This window comes from Chelonoidis abingdonii, chromosome 13 (genome assembly GCF_003597395.2).
Source record: "Chelonoidis abingdonii isolate Lonesome George chromosome 13, CheloAbing_2.0, whole genome shotgun sequence".
NCBI lineage: Eukaryota > Metazoa > Chordata > Testudines > Testudinidae > Chelonoidis > Chelonoidis abingdonii.
The window spans coordinates 26,795,372-26,810,612 of record NC_133781.1 but is presented as its reverse complement, the minus strand read 5'-3'; the positions used below and the strand labels follow the sequence as shown (position 1 = coordinate 26,810,612).

Below are 15,241 nucleotides of genomic sequence, written 5' to 3'. Positions count from 1 at the left end.
TGCACACTTGTGGAAATGCTGGATTAAGACACATTGGATGGTTAAAGAGGGCCTACCTCGTTGCCCTTGCTGCCTGGAATGCTAGTTCTAAAGAAGAAGATTTACAGCAAGGGAAATAAGCTGTTTCTCAGGGCTGTATCAAGAAATTTGAGGACCTATTTCCGCACCCAGGTCTGAAGGAGAATATGCATGTACATATGTATAGTGGTCTCACTCTGATTTTAAGGCTAGCAAAGACTAGTCGCAGGCCTGAAAGCAGCAATTAAAAACAAGGAGAGAAGTGATACTATTGTGAAAAAGCAACAGGCATCCTGGATTTCACCCTTTCTCAAACTCTCTGAAAGAACGGGCCATTTACTCTATAGAATTCTTGCTTTGCACGTGACTGGAGGCTTCATGGAATTGTTACAGTTTAACTACCGAATGGAATAGGGAGGGGAACATCAGCATCACCTGTAGTTATGGTGACAAGAAAATATTGACAGCACAATAAATTACATATTAATGAAAATAGCAAGGCAAAAATTCATCCTGCTTCAGTCTGCATTTATGAAAGAGGAAGGGCATTCCGCTTGTGAGATCAAGGGTGAAGGAGTCTCTTTAGCTATTCACTTCTGTTTCTGTGCAGTGTGTGTTATCAATCAACCATAGCTGATTATGGTCTTGGAGTTGCACAACAGGCTATTTGCAATTCCCTAAATTAATTCCCTTCTAGCGGTTCATCTGATATGTATAGTCACACATTGAGCTCCTGGTACAAAACCTTAATGTCCAACAGAGCACAGGGAAGAAATCTCTGATGGTCTCTTCTCTCTGTAGGTATCAACTGCAAATTATCAGGTTAATCATAAATTGACCAAATGCTTTTCTTTGCATGGACCTACCCCCCAAGTGAAATTCCTTTGCGTCGAAACATTTCTTGGGCACTGCTGATAAATAATTATAAGCAGGATGGATAGTGTTGTGCAAGTCCAGGCTGGTAACTATGCTGAATACTCTTCCCAATGTACCTAGTATTGGCCTTTCAAAACGAAGCACCTAGTTTTCTGTCTGTGTAATGTATTCACTGCTCATGGATTTGGGGACCTCTAAGCAGTGCAGCTGTCTGAGAATGCACTAACTAGTCTGCTTGCGTGGTATGGCATGTCCAGGCTTGGGAGAACTCGAAACATTGATTTAGCTTGCATCTGAAGAGCAGTATTTGATTCAGCCATAGCGTATTGCAGTTACCACCAAAATTGTCAGCGTGGCTTCTTGAAAACATTTATTTTTTGGTGCCAAGCAACTTCTCAAGGATTATTGGACAACAAGGGCCTTAGGAGAACTCAGAGAAGAACTTCCACCTTGCTCCAATTGAAGATCATTCAGATCCTGATTTTTTTTTATTATTATTATTTTTGGTAAGAAGAAGATATTGAATTGACTCTGGTTCTGCCAGTGTTGCAAGTTAATTAGGCTTGGCATACTGGGGAAAGGCCATGAAAAACCATCATCGTTTCAGGAAAGAGGAAGAAAAAGTTGAAATGTCAGTGATGAAAAAGCAAAAGCAGGATTCTTCCTGGCATGCATACAAGCAAGAAGTACCAGCAAGTATAACATGGTATGTTCCATTCTGACAATGGTACATTTGTTAAGGGCTTCTCTAAATGGAAAGTTAGTGTGCAGTAAGCTAGGGTGTGAATTTACAGCACACTAGCTGCTCTGCACTAACTTTCTGGGTGGACACTTTTACTGTGCACTAAAAGTGCCCTCAGGCTGGTTAGTGTAATATGCTTTAAAGTGTATGAAGCTAAAGTTTACAAAGGCATTTTTAGGTCTGGTCTAAACTGCAGGGGTCGTGGGGGGGTCGATGTAAGATACACAACTTCAGCTACGGGAATAGCATAACTGAAGTCGACATATCTTATTTCAACTTACCTCCCGTCCTCCCGGTGCAGGATCGATGGCCGCGGCTCCCCCGTCAACTCTGCTACTGCCGCTCGCCGTGGTGGAGTTCCAGAGTCGACGGGAGCATGTTCGAGGATCGATATATAGCATCTAGATGAGACCCAATGTATCGATCCCCGATAAATCGATTTCTACCCGCCGATCCGGCAGGTAGTCTGGACGTACCCTCAGTGTCCACACAGGGAATTGGTGCAGAGCAAACAGTGCTGTAAATTCACACTTTCGCGTGCACTGCACAAATTTCCCAGTGGCGACAAACCCTAAGCCACGATGCTATGTTACACGTTTTTCAACCTATGTTTTAGCCATGCAAGTCCATTGGCTGTCAGTTGAACTAACATAGCTCATGGGCTACATCCACATATGCCATGCTGAAAACTTATCCAGCACCTGACGAGAAGGAAATAATGTCATAGATGTGTCACACCATAAACAATGCTCTTGTGCTCCACAGGTGCTGCTGTTCATATTACCCAGTTACGGCAGCTACTGAAAATTTTTTAACTTTTCCTCTGAAAAGCCAGTACAAAAAGAAACTAAATATAATCAAATATAAAGTTATATGGTGTTGTACTTATTTAATTCTTTTCTATATAAATAAGGATTCAGATTGTACCTCAATATAGCAACACCTCGAATAGAAAAAAAATAGTGGCTTATCAGTTGACAGTGAATTCCCACCTGTAATCATGGCATTAACATGTGTTAGTCATTATTATTTCCTCCAAGCTATGCAGCTACCCGCATTGGAGATTTCATCTGATCACATGCTTGCCATAGACAAAATGTTGTCATGGCATCATGTGCTATTGAGATCTGCATGCACTTGGTTTGGGAATTAAATACCTTAGAAAAAAGTGAAAGAGTGGAACAGCCTATGACCAGCTAGAGGCTCAGAAGGCCAAATCCTCAGCTAGGGTAAGTCAGTGGAGCTGCAGTGATTTGTGCCAGCTGATGATCTGGTTCTGAGTTTAAGACCTATATCCAGCCCCCAGGCTGGGAAGAAAGTGCCCCACGTAGCTCTGTGCTAGTCCCCTTGCTGGTTCAGGAGCAGTACAAAGAGTCACCTCCATTCCTCTTCAGCTAGGAGGAAAGTTGTGAAGACTCAGGGCCTTGGAAATGGGCATGTGGAAGGAGAAGGGGGTGGGAAAATGTCTCTTTGGGACTTTGAGAAACACGAAGGGAAAGCAAATGTGTTGCAGAAGCCACAAAGGATCTCCTGGTGAAATACTATCACCTGTGAGGGTGGGGAAAGCAGCCTAGTGCACTCGCTTCATCTTCACGTCATGCTTTCCCTGGTGCCATTCTTGTGTTTATTGATGCTAATAGTAATAATAATAATTAATAAGCAATGGTGCCTTCCAGCCAAGGATCTCGAAGCCTCCCAAAAACACCGTGATGCAGAACACTGTAATTCTTGACAGATGGCTGAAACTGAGCCACAGCGGCTCTGTCTACCCTGCCATTGGACACCCACGGCTGGCCCAAACCAGCTGATTCAGGTTCATGGGGCTCAGGCTCAGGGGCTGTTTAACTGAAATATAGACATTTGGACTCGGGCTCTGGGACCCACCCCCCTCTCAGGGTCCTAGATGCTGGGCTCCAGCTCGAGCCCGAATAGCTATACCATGGTTAAATAGCCCCTTAGCCCAAGCCCTGCATCAGCTGTCACAGGCCAGCCACGGGTTTTTAAGTGAAGGGTAGACACATCCAGAGAGGCTAGTGTCTACATTTTCAAGGGTCCAATAATGTTGGGCATCTCTCACGAGGCTCGTTAAGCCTGATTTTCAGAAGTACCGACCCCTCTGCAGTCCGCTTATTCTTACTGCTCCTTGAAAGAGAACATACAGCAAATTAAGACCCCTGGACCTGAGAAGCCGGCATATACCCCCGCAATAATCAGTGCCTATCCTGTCCCTGATGAGCATTTGCTTTGCTTTCCTTTTCCACCAGCTTTGATCAGAGTAAAAGCCCCCGTCCAGAAGAAGAGCTGGACCTGAGTCACTTGCAGCTCCTGCAAGCATTGTTCGCTAATCACAGCTCTCCCCAAAGGGAAGACCAAGGCAGGGAAGCAGAGAATAAAGACCAGTGGGTGAGACCCTGCAGAAAGCAGAAAGTGGAGCCACCAGGAAGTCTGACTCAACAAGAGTTTCATAGAGCCCTGTCGGAACTGACTGGCTCCGAAATCTGGAACAACCAATCAGAGCTGCTTTTCAACAAGGTAACGAGGATTTGGGGTTAGATGCGTTATGAGTGCAAATAATTCCCATCCCAGCCAGTTGGCATTTCTAGCATCCACAACATTTTGAAACACACATACTTTTCCTTGCATGTCATTCCACTACTCCCCTTCCCATTAGGACTCTTGCCTTATGTCAGCTAGTCTTGTCACTGGCTACCTGGGACTTCAGCATTAACTGCTTCTCCATGGCCTTGCATCTTGTGGAGGTAAAACGCTACCACCAGACTGAGTGAAGTTCCCCAATTTCATAGCATTTTACAGTCACTTTGCAGAGGTGTATACATGCAGGGACCTGGAGAGTCACACCCTATGTCTTATCCACTTAGATTGTGAGCTCATCACATTCAGGGACTGTCTCATCATATGTATGTACAGTGCCAAGCACAATGCATTCCAAGGTGGAGTCTCTGGGTGCTACTGCAATACAAGCGATGAGTAATTTTAATAATCAAAGTGGAATTTGTTCACAAGAACTATGGAACCTGGTCACGCTACCTGTGATGTCACGTTGGCTTTTTCCCCCTCCATGATTGTTTTCATGGTTTTTGAGGTTGACACCAGCTGCGATGGCCTTATTGACTGGAACAAGTTCTGTGAATACCTGCTGCTCTATTACAAAGAAAGGGACCCCATGAAAGCCAAGAAGGAGATCTTCCTTGGCAGGGAGCCCCTCCTCCGACACTGTGTGCAGAACAAGGTGAGTGGAGAGGGAGGGGCATTGGCCGAAGGAGGTGGAGGAGCTGAACTGTAACTGGACAGGCTAGTGGTGTAACTGTTCTCTGGTGCTGCACATAGTTCGCCAATATTGGTCTCTTCTTCAGCCATATTTTTCCTTCACAAACAAAACATAAAAGGAATTAAAAACTTGTGCTTTACTCTTTTTCCCCCCAGCTTTATTGCAGTTTTCTTGATGACACAGGCAGACAGCGGTTGGCAGAGTTTTCTGTCTAGCTGGAATTGTCTTCAGGGCAGCTTTTCTTGTTGAATTTCTAGTAAAAATAAAATAAAGAATTCCAGATTTGTTCCACTGACATGACAATAAAACAATTTTGGCCAGGCACTTAAATCTAGCAAGAGGTCACTTTATCAAATAAAGGGGCAGGGTCGTAATTTGTCTATTTCAGGATCAGTTGGGTTGAGCATTTCTCTTCAACTTTGAAGGTGCATGGTCAGATTCTAGCCTTGTTTTTAGCCACCATTGAACATAATGTGAAATGGAGAAGAGAGTGAGATCTGACCACTGGAGCAATATTTGTCTTGGTTTTTCAGCTGGCACCAACTACCAGAATATTGGCCATCTATTCTCCACAGCCACTCTGGTTTGTAAGTGTCAGCAAAGGAGGAGTTCTTACTACCTGGAACAGCGCTCTGCATATTCAGAAAACATATGAGGTAAAGAGATTAGTAATAGCATGGGGGTTAATGGAGTGACAGCTGAACACTTGGGTGTAATTTAGCATCCAGATTTCATTCCATAAATTGCTATCTCTAGGAGAGTTTAGCTTCTTTGCAATGAGGATTAGCGCTGGTTGGAATTTTACAGAGGAATGTTTTCCAATGGAAAATGCAGATTCCGCAACAGTCAAATTTTCTGCAAGAAAATTTCAGTGTTGCCCCCAAATTTTGATTTTTCTATAGGGAAAATGGAAATAAAAGCTTTAGCTCCTTGGCTGCCCACCTGGAGGGATGCTGCAGATCTGGGGCTTCTAGGTTCCATGGTAGCTGCCTGGCTGCATGACTCCCTGGGCAGCCAGCTCCCTGACTCCCCATGATAGCCAACCGGAGAGTCAGGCAGCCCAGCCAGCTGCCTTCGGATCTAGGGGTCCTGGAAGTCCATGGGCCCTGCTGAGGAGCCAAAGAGCCTGGGAGCCGTTTTGAAATGAAACACTTTGTTTTTTCTCATAATGGGAAATTCCAAAATTCCTGCGTTTCATTCTGAATCTGAAACAAATATTTTCCAAAGTGTCAGAATTTCCCTTTTGCAGAAAATTTTGAGTTTAAACCCTCCCTAATGAGAATCCAGTACCTACCTTCATAAACCACTTCTTGTGGCTCCTAGTACTCCTTCCACCTGCCCTGGGGAAAATAAGGGGTTTGCATTGTTGTGTATCGTTAGATGCATTGCATCAACTAGCATTATATGTGGTCAGAGTGCCTGTCTGTTCATCTCTTCCTGTCGTCTGTTAGTGACTACTTAGACTGTAAGCTCTTTGGGAGTGTATGCAGCACCTAGCACAATAGGGCCCGGGTCCATGACTCCTAATGCTACTGCAGTGCAGATCAATAATAATGCACATGTGTGGGAAGCTAGGATTAGCAGGGTACTTTCATTTTCCAAGCAGTATGGTCCTGGCACTGCCAGGTGCTGCTGAGAAATTCCTGCCAAGTGCTGAGTGCCTTCAGTGGGAGATGAAAATACGCAGCTCCTTGCAGAATCTGGGCACATTAACTTCATCTGGGAATGGCTGTTTCATGCTGAAGGTGGCACCAGTGCATTTCTTCTGAGAGAGCTTCCAGTCGTTTGAGTTCTCCTTTGCTGCTTGTTTTCTGACAGATTGCAGCAGATTCCAAAGGCTCTCAAGCAGAAAAAAGAAGATTGAAATCCTGGACCACAGATGCTGCGTACATGGCAAATGTCCACAAAATCGCAGTAGCCACCACCTGCAGGGATATTCACTTTTTTGATGTGTCCACGGCAAACCTTTTTGAAGAGTTTCATTTATTTGGTATAAGTTAGGGTTTTACTAATAGGAGGGGCCCCTGTTCATGTTCCCAGATTCTATTCTGAGGTTGGGGTACAGTCTAAATCAGGCTTCTGATTTCCAGCATTGCTTCCTGGGGAGAAAACACTAGGCTGTTCACACAGAAGCCTGGGTATTTTGGAGAGCACCAAATCAAATAAACGTACAGTCTCTGAGGTCTCTGTTCTTGTTCTTGTTCTCTCCTGCTGCTTAAAGAAGTCGGCCAAAGGCAGGTAGCTAACGCCATGCAGTTTGGGAATGGTGCAGCAGATGGGGAGTTGGAATTTCAGAACCAGACCCCAACACTCATTAGTAGGTCAGGTGTGGAGGGGATGGATTCCTATAGATGTATAGGTATCAAAGCTTAAATTAAAGGCTGGAAGTATCACCCTTACTGAAGTCAGTGGACAAAATTCTGTTCATAGTGGTACTGGCATAAATCCAGATTGGCTCCATTGGGTGCAGGAAGGTCAAACTGAATTTACACTAGTGAAAGCAGCTTGTGGCCCATGGGATTACCTGAGAGATACATCAGCAGAACGTGGTTTTGGTCAGATCCTCACTTGGCATTAATTAGCATAGCTTCAATGAGATCAACGAGCTATTCAAATTTAACATCATGTGAGGAGCGGGCCTTTTATGCATAGTGGATCTGACTCTACGTTGTCTTGCAGCTTGTGCGGCTAGTGGAAGTGATGTGCTCCCATTCTTATCTGGTAGCAATTACCTCCTGCAGTGGAGAAACAGGCCCAATGAACCTTATTTAAATAAATCAGAGGGGTAGCCATGTTAGTCTGGGTCTGTAAAAAGCAACAACGAGTCCTGTGGCATCTTATAGACTAACAGACATATTGGAGCATAAGCTTTCATGAGTGAATACCCACTTCATCAGATGCATGTAAATACCCACAAAGTGGGTATTCCCCCCATGATAGCTTAAGCTTCAATATGTCTGTTAGTCCGTAAAGTGCCACAAGACTCTGTTGCTTTTTATTTAAATAAATGACAGTACAGCAACTGCTGGAGGTAAGTGAATGCAAGAAGTGATTAGAAATAGGCCAAGCTGCTATATTCAGATCCATTTCTGAATTTCAAAGCACTTCAGTGAGTATTTGGGCTCAGAGTTTTGGTTCATGTTTGTCTCTAGTGTTGATTAGGTTTATGGTTATAAGAGTGTGTAGGAGATCATGAAAATAGATATAGGTAGTGGCAACTAGACATCATTCTGGCCTCAATATTTTCAAGCATACCCAAGGAATTTACACTGTTTCCTGCCATTAACAGTGATGAGTTCTATGCACCTCTGTCCCCTCCCACTGCTTTGAGAGAATAGGATCCCTTTCTATGTATCACATGGAAAATAGATATTGAGGAAGTGGCATCGAAAAAAAAATATGAATAATTCTAATACTCCATTTCTCTTTCTATCCCTCCAGCTCTGAAAAATGTTCCAACATCATTGTTCTACTGGTATAATGCAAAGGTACAGTGGCACAGCATTTCATGTTCCCAATATGTGCTCATAAAGTTACCTGTAACCTTTATTGTTTATCCCCAACAAGTAAAAGTGTTTATGCCCATTTGTGCAAGCTATAACTCTTGAGGTAAGGTCACAATTTAGGATTGTCTTATATTTCAGACACAAGAACCCATCCTGACTTAGGACACAAGGATTGTTTGCTACCATTCTCTTGTGAGTGACTAAGAAGCCAGTCAGGATTCATGGCTGAGAAGGAAAAGTTAATTATTACTTGAAGGAATAACAAGGGTGCTCTCAGATTGGAAACTGGGATTTATTTAGGAAGCTTTTCTAGCTCTAATCTACTTGGGAACAGAGGATTTGCAGAGCAGATAAGAACCTTCCCCATCAAATTCAATCTCCTGCTTGTAGCAGAGGTGGGCACCTGATGTTTCAGGGAAAGGCAAACCTGCCCCACTCCACCAATTATGTACTTAGCCAGTGGTGCAGTGGGGTTTGTAGAGAGATATACAATGTTGTATAGAAGGGTAACAGAATCAATGTGTTTATAAAGGGAACAGAACCAATACTGCCTGTACAGGAGATAGAGATGGTTCCAATTCATACCCTGTGTCAGGACGTTTGATTGTTATCAGCTGTCTGTGCTGGATGGGGCAAATCTTGCTTCTCTGCAGTGTGTGAGATCCAGACCTTGACACAGTGACCTTAAGTTGTGCTGCTACCCTAGTCCAGGGTCAGGATTTGGGGAGAGGGCACAGGTTTGAACCTACTATATTGCATAGAGCCCAGCTCTTGGGGGGAAGGGCACTGTGTGGCCACATGTGGTGAGTTTGGGGCATGGCACAGGTGTGTTTGGGATGGATCCAAGAGGTGGATGCACAGGCAGCATAAGGGATGCTGTATCAGAGCTCCCTGTGGAGATCCCCAAGGCACACACGGCACCCTACTCAAGCCATGGGCCGATTCCCTGGCTTTGGGCCAACGGAATGTAGCAGGGTTTTCAGCAGTGACTCAAGCACAATTACATTCATTGTATGTTTAATCAGCTGTTAACCATGCAAAGATAGAGCATAAAGGGAACATTATCAGCTTCCCACCCACCCCCTACAGGCAAATCCCAGCTCCTCCCTCCTCCTCTGTGTTTTTGTTTCCCTTCCAGTCCTTAGGGAGTCGCTCCTTGCTGCTCTGGGGAGATGATCACGGTGGGGTTCACCTGCTCTGGCTGCTGCACCCTCATTTGGGCATCTTTGAAAAGCCCTTCACGGATCAGTCGGGGCCGCAAAGGATCTTCCTGCAGGTGGGAGCAGAAAGGTGTCTTCCTGAATGCTGCTAACCTTCTAATGGTGCTAAGCAGCCCTCCTTTGTCGCTGTTTTTCCTGGCCTCCTTTCAGAGGTCCTAGAAAACAGAACCTAGGCTAGGAAAGATGGTCCAGTTTAGGTCAGGTTTAGCTACCACAGCCCGCCCAGTAGATGCCACTATCTTCTCCCTATCAGCCCAGCTATGTCAGGCAAGAAGTCACAAACTTTCACTTCATGCTGCCCCGTTCTCTTTATCTGGAAGAATCCCAGTTTAGAGCAGTTAGCTGATAGTGACATGTATGGAGCATAGGCTTTATAGCTGCTATGGGGGTACCAAACGCTTCCCCTTCTCCCCAGGCTCTCCCTCTAGGTCCATAAAGGACTGGACCAAGCATTATTCTAATGCAGGGCTTCACTAGTTGATAAAGCTGGAATAGCACTGACCTGTATCCCAGGTGATACAGGGATTGGGACTCAACCTGCACAGCCGACACAATTCTGGGTACTGCCTCGATCAGCCCTCAAGTCTACCAGGTTGTTTTTAACTCCTCTACTAATGACCTTCCCACACACGCGCGTGCACACACACACACACACCATTGTTCTCAGATTGGCTCAGCTCTCAGATGATGACTAGGCCAAACCCTATAGAAACTTCACCACTTCAGGTCAAGACAAACCTTGGAAAGTCCCAACTGAGCCAGAAGCCAAGTCCAGCTGTTCTCAGCCAGATGGAGAAATCATCCTGTAGCAGGATGTTTGTAGGCAGGATGAGGAGGATAAACAGGGAATCTTCTCAGTTAAGCAGGCTTCCCAAGGGCCCTCTAAATCCCTGGGCCCCACTGAACGCTCAGCATTAATCTCAGATATCAACTTCTACAAATAATGGAAGGATGGGGAAATTCAGTGCTTGTGAAATATTCATTTCTACAGAGGTGAGTAGGAGTTGCTATAAGAAAGTTCTTTTTAAAAAAGAAAAAAGAAAATGTTTCCCTTTGAAATGAGAGAGCTGCCCAAGGTAAATTCACATATAGTCAAAGGAAATAGCCTTGGATGCTGCTCTGGGATGAGATAAAAGGTCAAGGCTGTGAGAGTCCACAAAGAAGCAGTATTCAGACTATAAAACACCTTCACCGCCCTAGGTTCATATCAAAGAATTTGAGGCTGTAGTAGCTTCCCAAGCATGTGAGCAGAGTTTCTTGCTGCTGTTTTCAGTTATAAATAGAAACATAGTGGGTTATTTTTAGAGCTTGGTAAGTGGGGGTGGAGGGAACTAGAGAAATTCTTCCAAAGAAACTGTTTTCAAGTGGAGGCAAACATCATGGGTTTGTGTCTGGGGGACAAGAATGTAATAGCTGTGTGTTGCCATTCAGAATTGTCCCAAACCAACCCCTTAATGCCCTAAGCTGGGGGATATTTGGTTCTGCATCTGAACTGTGCATCTCAGGCTCAATTTTAATCCCATCATCAAGTCATTAGTCACACTGCCAGGGGACAAAATAGTCTGCTGGGTTGGCATGGCATCATAAACATCATTGCATTAAGCCCAGGGTTCACCAAACTTCACTGCTAGAACCCCACATCTCTTCATATTCCAGCCCCTCTGTGCTTCTCCCTCTCTGTGTGCATGCTACCTCCATTTGTATTATGATGGGTGATTGGCAGGTGAACCAGCCCTTGTGACATTTCTGTCCCTTGTTTTCCCCTAGGAAATTAAAGAGCACAGTAAGCTCCTGCAATATCAAACCATTCCAGAGGTGCATGAGGAAGCTGTTTCCCAAATCCAGTATGTAGCAGAGGGAGAACTCATCATCACATCCTCTGGCAGTCCCCAGACCTCTGTGATGATCATGGATGTTCTCAGAAAGAGAAAAGTTTACACCTGGAAAATCAAGAAGGTAGCCCCACTCCCCGCCCTCTGGCCAATGTTTTTACTCCAGCATCAGGCAAAAGGAACACAGTCATGTCTACTTCATAACATTATATTCCTGTTTTTACACTCACCAGGGTTTATCACTCTTCTTATCTCTTTCAGGTATTTACCTGCCCCCCCTTTATCCTAGTATCTGAGCACCTCACAATCTTTAATGTATTTATCCTCACAACACCCCTGTGAGGTAGGTCAGGCCTATTAACTCCAATGTGCAGATGGGGAACTGAGGTACAGAAAGACTAAGGCCTAGTTTCACAAAGGAACATGGAGTAGCAAGGAAAGCGGGATTGGAGCAGAGGGCCTGGACTCTGTCTCCCACTGCCCATGTTGGTGCCTGACCCACCAGGCTACAGAGTCATTTCTACTATCTCTTTCTGGCCCACTCACTTTAATTATTTGTCCACAGTGGAACAGCTTCAACAGGAGAGTCTGAAGGAGACACGTGTCAAAATAGCCCGTAGCTCAGTGGCTGGAGCATGTTTCTGAGAGAGGTGGGAAATCCTGGTTCAATTCCTTTCTCCCCCTCAAGCAGAGGGGGGAATTGAACCTGGGTCTCCCGCATCCTAGGTGAGTGCTTTAACCACTGGGATAAAACTTAGAAGAGGGAAACCACTAACACCACCAGAGTTTGAATGGGACCCAATCCAGTAGCATGCTCAGAAGTGACCTACCGGATTGGGCCCCATGAAATAGGCGAGCAAATGCCTCGGTTCATGGATCAATCTGGATTTAGGCAGGAGATCGGCGTTTATATGCCTAGAGTGGGGCAGCAGTGTGCATGCTCTGAGGCAGAAACACAGGAGCCAAGGAAACCTTTACCCAAAAACATAGGTGCCAAGTGACTTTAGACATCTGCAGGGGTCAGCAGGAGTTGTGTGGATCACACTGGAGCCAGGCAACTTTGTGGATCCCACCCAAGGCCACACAGGAAGTCTATGACAGAACAGGGGATTGAATCTGGGTCTCTCCAGCCCCTTGCTAGTATCCTCACCACAGGATCCTCCTTCCTTTCTACAGGGTTGCAAATTTGTCAGTCTTTTCCTGTTCTTTTTCACTAGGCAAAAGATATGTATTCTCTCTGCGTTTACTCCCAGAGGGGAATAGGGTGACCTGATGTCCCTATTTTATAAGGACAGTCCCGATATTTGGGGCTTTGTCTTATGTAGGTGCCAATTACCCCCCACCCTCTGTCCCAATTTTTCACCCTTGCTCTCTGGTCACCCTAGAGGGGGGAACGAGGAGGCGAGAAGTCCCAGGCAGCTACCCCTGCTCCCAGCAGGGAATGGGAAGCAGCGAGGCAGGAGGAGCAGCCTGCCAGGTGCCCAGGAGTCTGATCAGGCACTCAGCACACACTGTCCTTTTTAAGTAAGTGAAAGCGTAGCTGGTGAGCACGTGCAAGGAAGGCAGTGTGGATGTGCATCACCACGATAATTACTGCAGTGGTTATAAGTCAACCTAATATACGTCAACCCTAAGTCTTTGTGGGGTATTTCCTAAAGATGCAGATAGGCATCTAGTTGGATTTTCAAAAGCACCTAAGTGGGTTTAGGTGTCTAACCTGCTCTCATTGATTTCAATGGGAGTTATGCTGTTTTAATTCAATATGAAAAAAAAATAGCAATTATATTTTACTAGCTAACAATTCTATTTTTACAATAAAAGCAAGAGCATAAATAGACTCCACAAAGCTTAATGAAATTCAGGAAAAATAGAATTTGAAACCAAATCTTTGGAAGCATCTAAATTAGTTCCCTTCAGTTCATTGTGGTTTTGCAATTGGATAGTTAAACAAAACTTAGCAGCGCTGAAATCAAAACAGACCTTTTCCCCTCTCTGGTCTACAATCACAGAAAAATGTAGGCATGGAAAGGAAGAATTGGAGCCCTCCCATCCGGACAGAAATTCTAATTGCAAAGTGCAAAGGTTTCCTCTGTGTGTCTGAGTAGATTCTGCAAGACGAGGGGGAAAGTGCATTTTTTTAATCATAATATTTAAGAGCGTCTTTGTGACCGTAAATTATTCTCAGAACCCTTTCTTTATCAATCCGGGATACAAAAGTAACAACGTCTGATATCTGACTCACAAAGCTGAAATATGGAAAGGGGAAAAAAATCTACTATTCCTGACAGCTTGTCTACAAAGTGTGGTGATGTGCTCTACAGGGGTGTGATTTCTAAAGTACACTCGCAGGCTGCATGTTAATTGGTCCTGGTAGACCCTGCTGGTGTGCACTAAAGGTTCCCTAGTGTGTTTTAACATTGTCCTGAGGCCAGATCTACAGAATTACTTTGCTATAACTATGTCCTTCAGGAGTGTGAAAAATCCACACCACTGAGCAGCATAGTTACACTGACCTAACCACCACCCAGCACCACCCTGCCCCCATGTAGACAGCTCTGTATTGGCGGGAGAACTTCTCCTGCTGGCATAGCTGCCATCTCTCAGGGAGGTGGATTAACTACGTCAATGGGAGAGCTCTCTCCCATTAGCATAGGGCATCCTCACCTAAGCACTACAGATGAGCCGGTGCAGAGTTTGAAGTGTAGATGAGCCCTGAGTCTTTTCCTAGTTGGGGCTCTGCCCTGCACAGCCTCATTCCACAGACACTCTGCACAGACTGTACAAACGTTTTCAAAACATTTCTTGTTTTTTTTTCCTATTTTTTCTAGGGGGTAAAATGCTTCGACTACTGCAAATCCCTGACTCTGTTGGTTACCGGAGGGATGGATCACGCTGTGCAGCTCTGGAACCGATATGTCACGAGCTGGCCAGTTACTACCTTTCAGGGACATCGTACTGCCATTCTGGCAGTTGCCATCTATGAGCCCCGAGGACACATATTCAGCTATTCCAAGGACTCGGTTTGTCAGATTTGTGCTAGGCTTTAGCCAACACCCCTCCTTTAATAGCAATGTTCACTCCTCCTTCTCTTGTGCAATATGCACCATGCCAGAGGGACGTTTGATATGTTACTGGATCAGTGTTTGGGTAGAAGACCTCCAAAAAGTATTGAGGTGTTGCAGCAGGTGGTGTGAGGATTCAGTAGGGGGCGCTCTTCCATCTGAGTCATGACTCTCAAAACACCTGACTCAGCACAAAGTTAATGGCACTGCCAGAGGGGCCAGCTTTGAGTGGGTTGTAAAACAAAGGCACTCCCATCCATTTTGTGGTCCTGAGAGATTCTAAGACACTTTTAATAAGAACAGGCATTTTGACACCAGTGTTCCTGTCGCATTTCAACTCATTCTGCCTCCCAAAATTCCTCCAGAAGTTTTAATTGGATACTGAAGTGTACTGCTCCAGTATACCATTCTTTATTTCCTATGCTACAAAGCTGCCAGGTTTCACTCCATAGGTGGATAAAGCAATTTCCATATATTCCTCACCTACCTTATCAGGGCATTGTGAGGCTCCATTAACTAATCGTTCTTTGTAAAGTGATTTGAGATTCTGGGCTGAAAGACATGATGGGCATTCACAGTATTCTGATGCCAGTGACAAAGCCTATGGAAAGCCTATGTGTAGCTTTGGGAAGGAACGAATGTGCAGCTGTTTTTGAGGCAATAGGCATTTCTTTTATCACCTCTTTCCTTTTGAAG

The 15,241-nt window shown here is 44.9% G+C and overlaps 1 protein-coding gene across 1 annotated transcript in view; it reads left to right on the top strand.

Moving 5' to 3' along the window:
• Positions 1-1,478: 1,478 nt before the first annotated feature.
• LOC116834824 (cilia- and flagella-associated protein 337-like) overlaps positions 1,479-15,241 on the top strand; it is a 52,417-nt gene continuing 38,654 nt past the window's right edge. The window contains exons 1-9 of the mRNA XM_032797156.1: positions 1,479-1,600; positions 3,901-4,168; positions 4,740-4,886; positions 5,459-5,581; positions 6,744-6,915; positions 8,367-8,413; positions 9,570-9,707; positions 11,419-11,607; positions 14,312-14,503. Of these exons, the coding sequence (XP_032653047.1) occupies positions 1,479-1,600; positions 3,901-4,168; positions 4,740-4,886; positions 5,459-5,581; positions 6,744-6,915; positions 8,367-8,413; positions 9,570-9,707; positions 11,419-11,607; positions 14,312-14,503 (1,398 nt within the window). The remainder of the gene's footprint in view (positions 1,601-3,900; positions 4,169-4,739; positions 4,887-5,458; positions 5,582-6,743; positions 6,916-8,366; positions 8,414-9,569; positions 9,708-11,418; positions 11,608-14,311; positions 14,504-15,241) is intronic.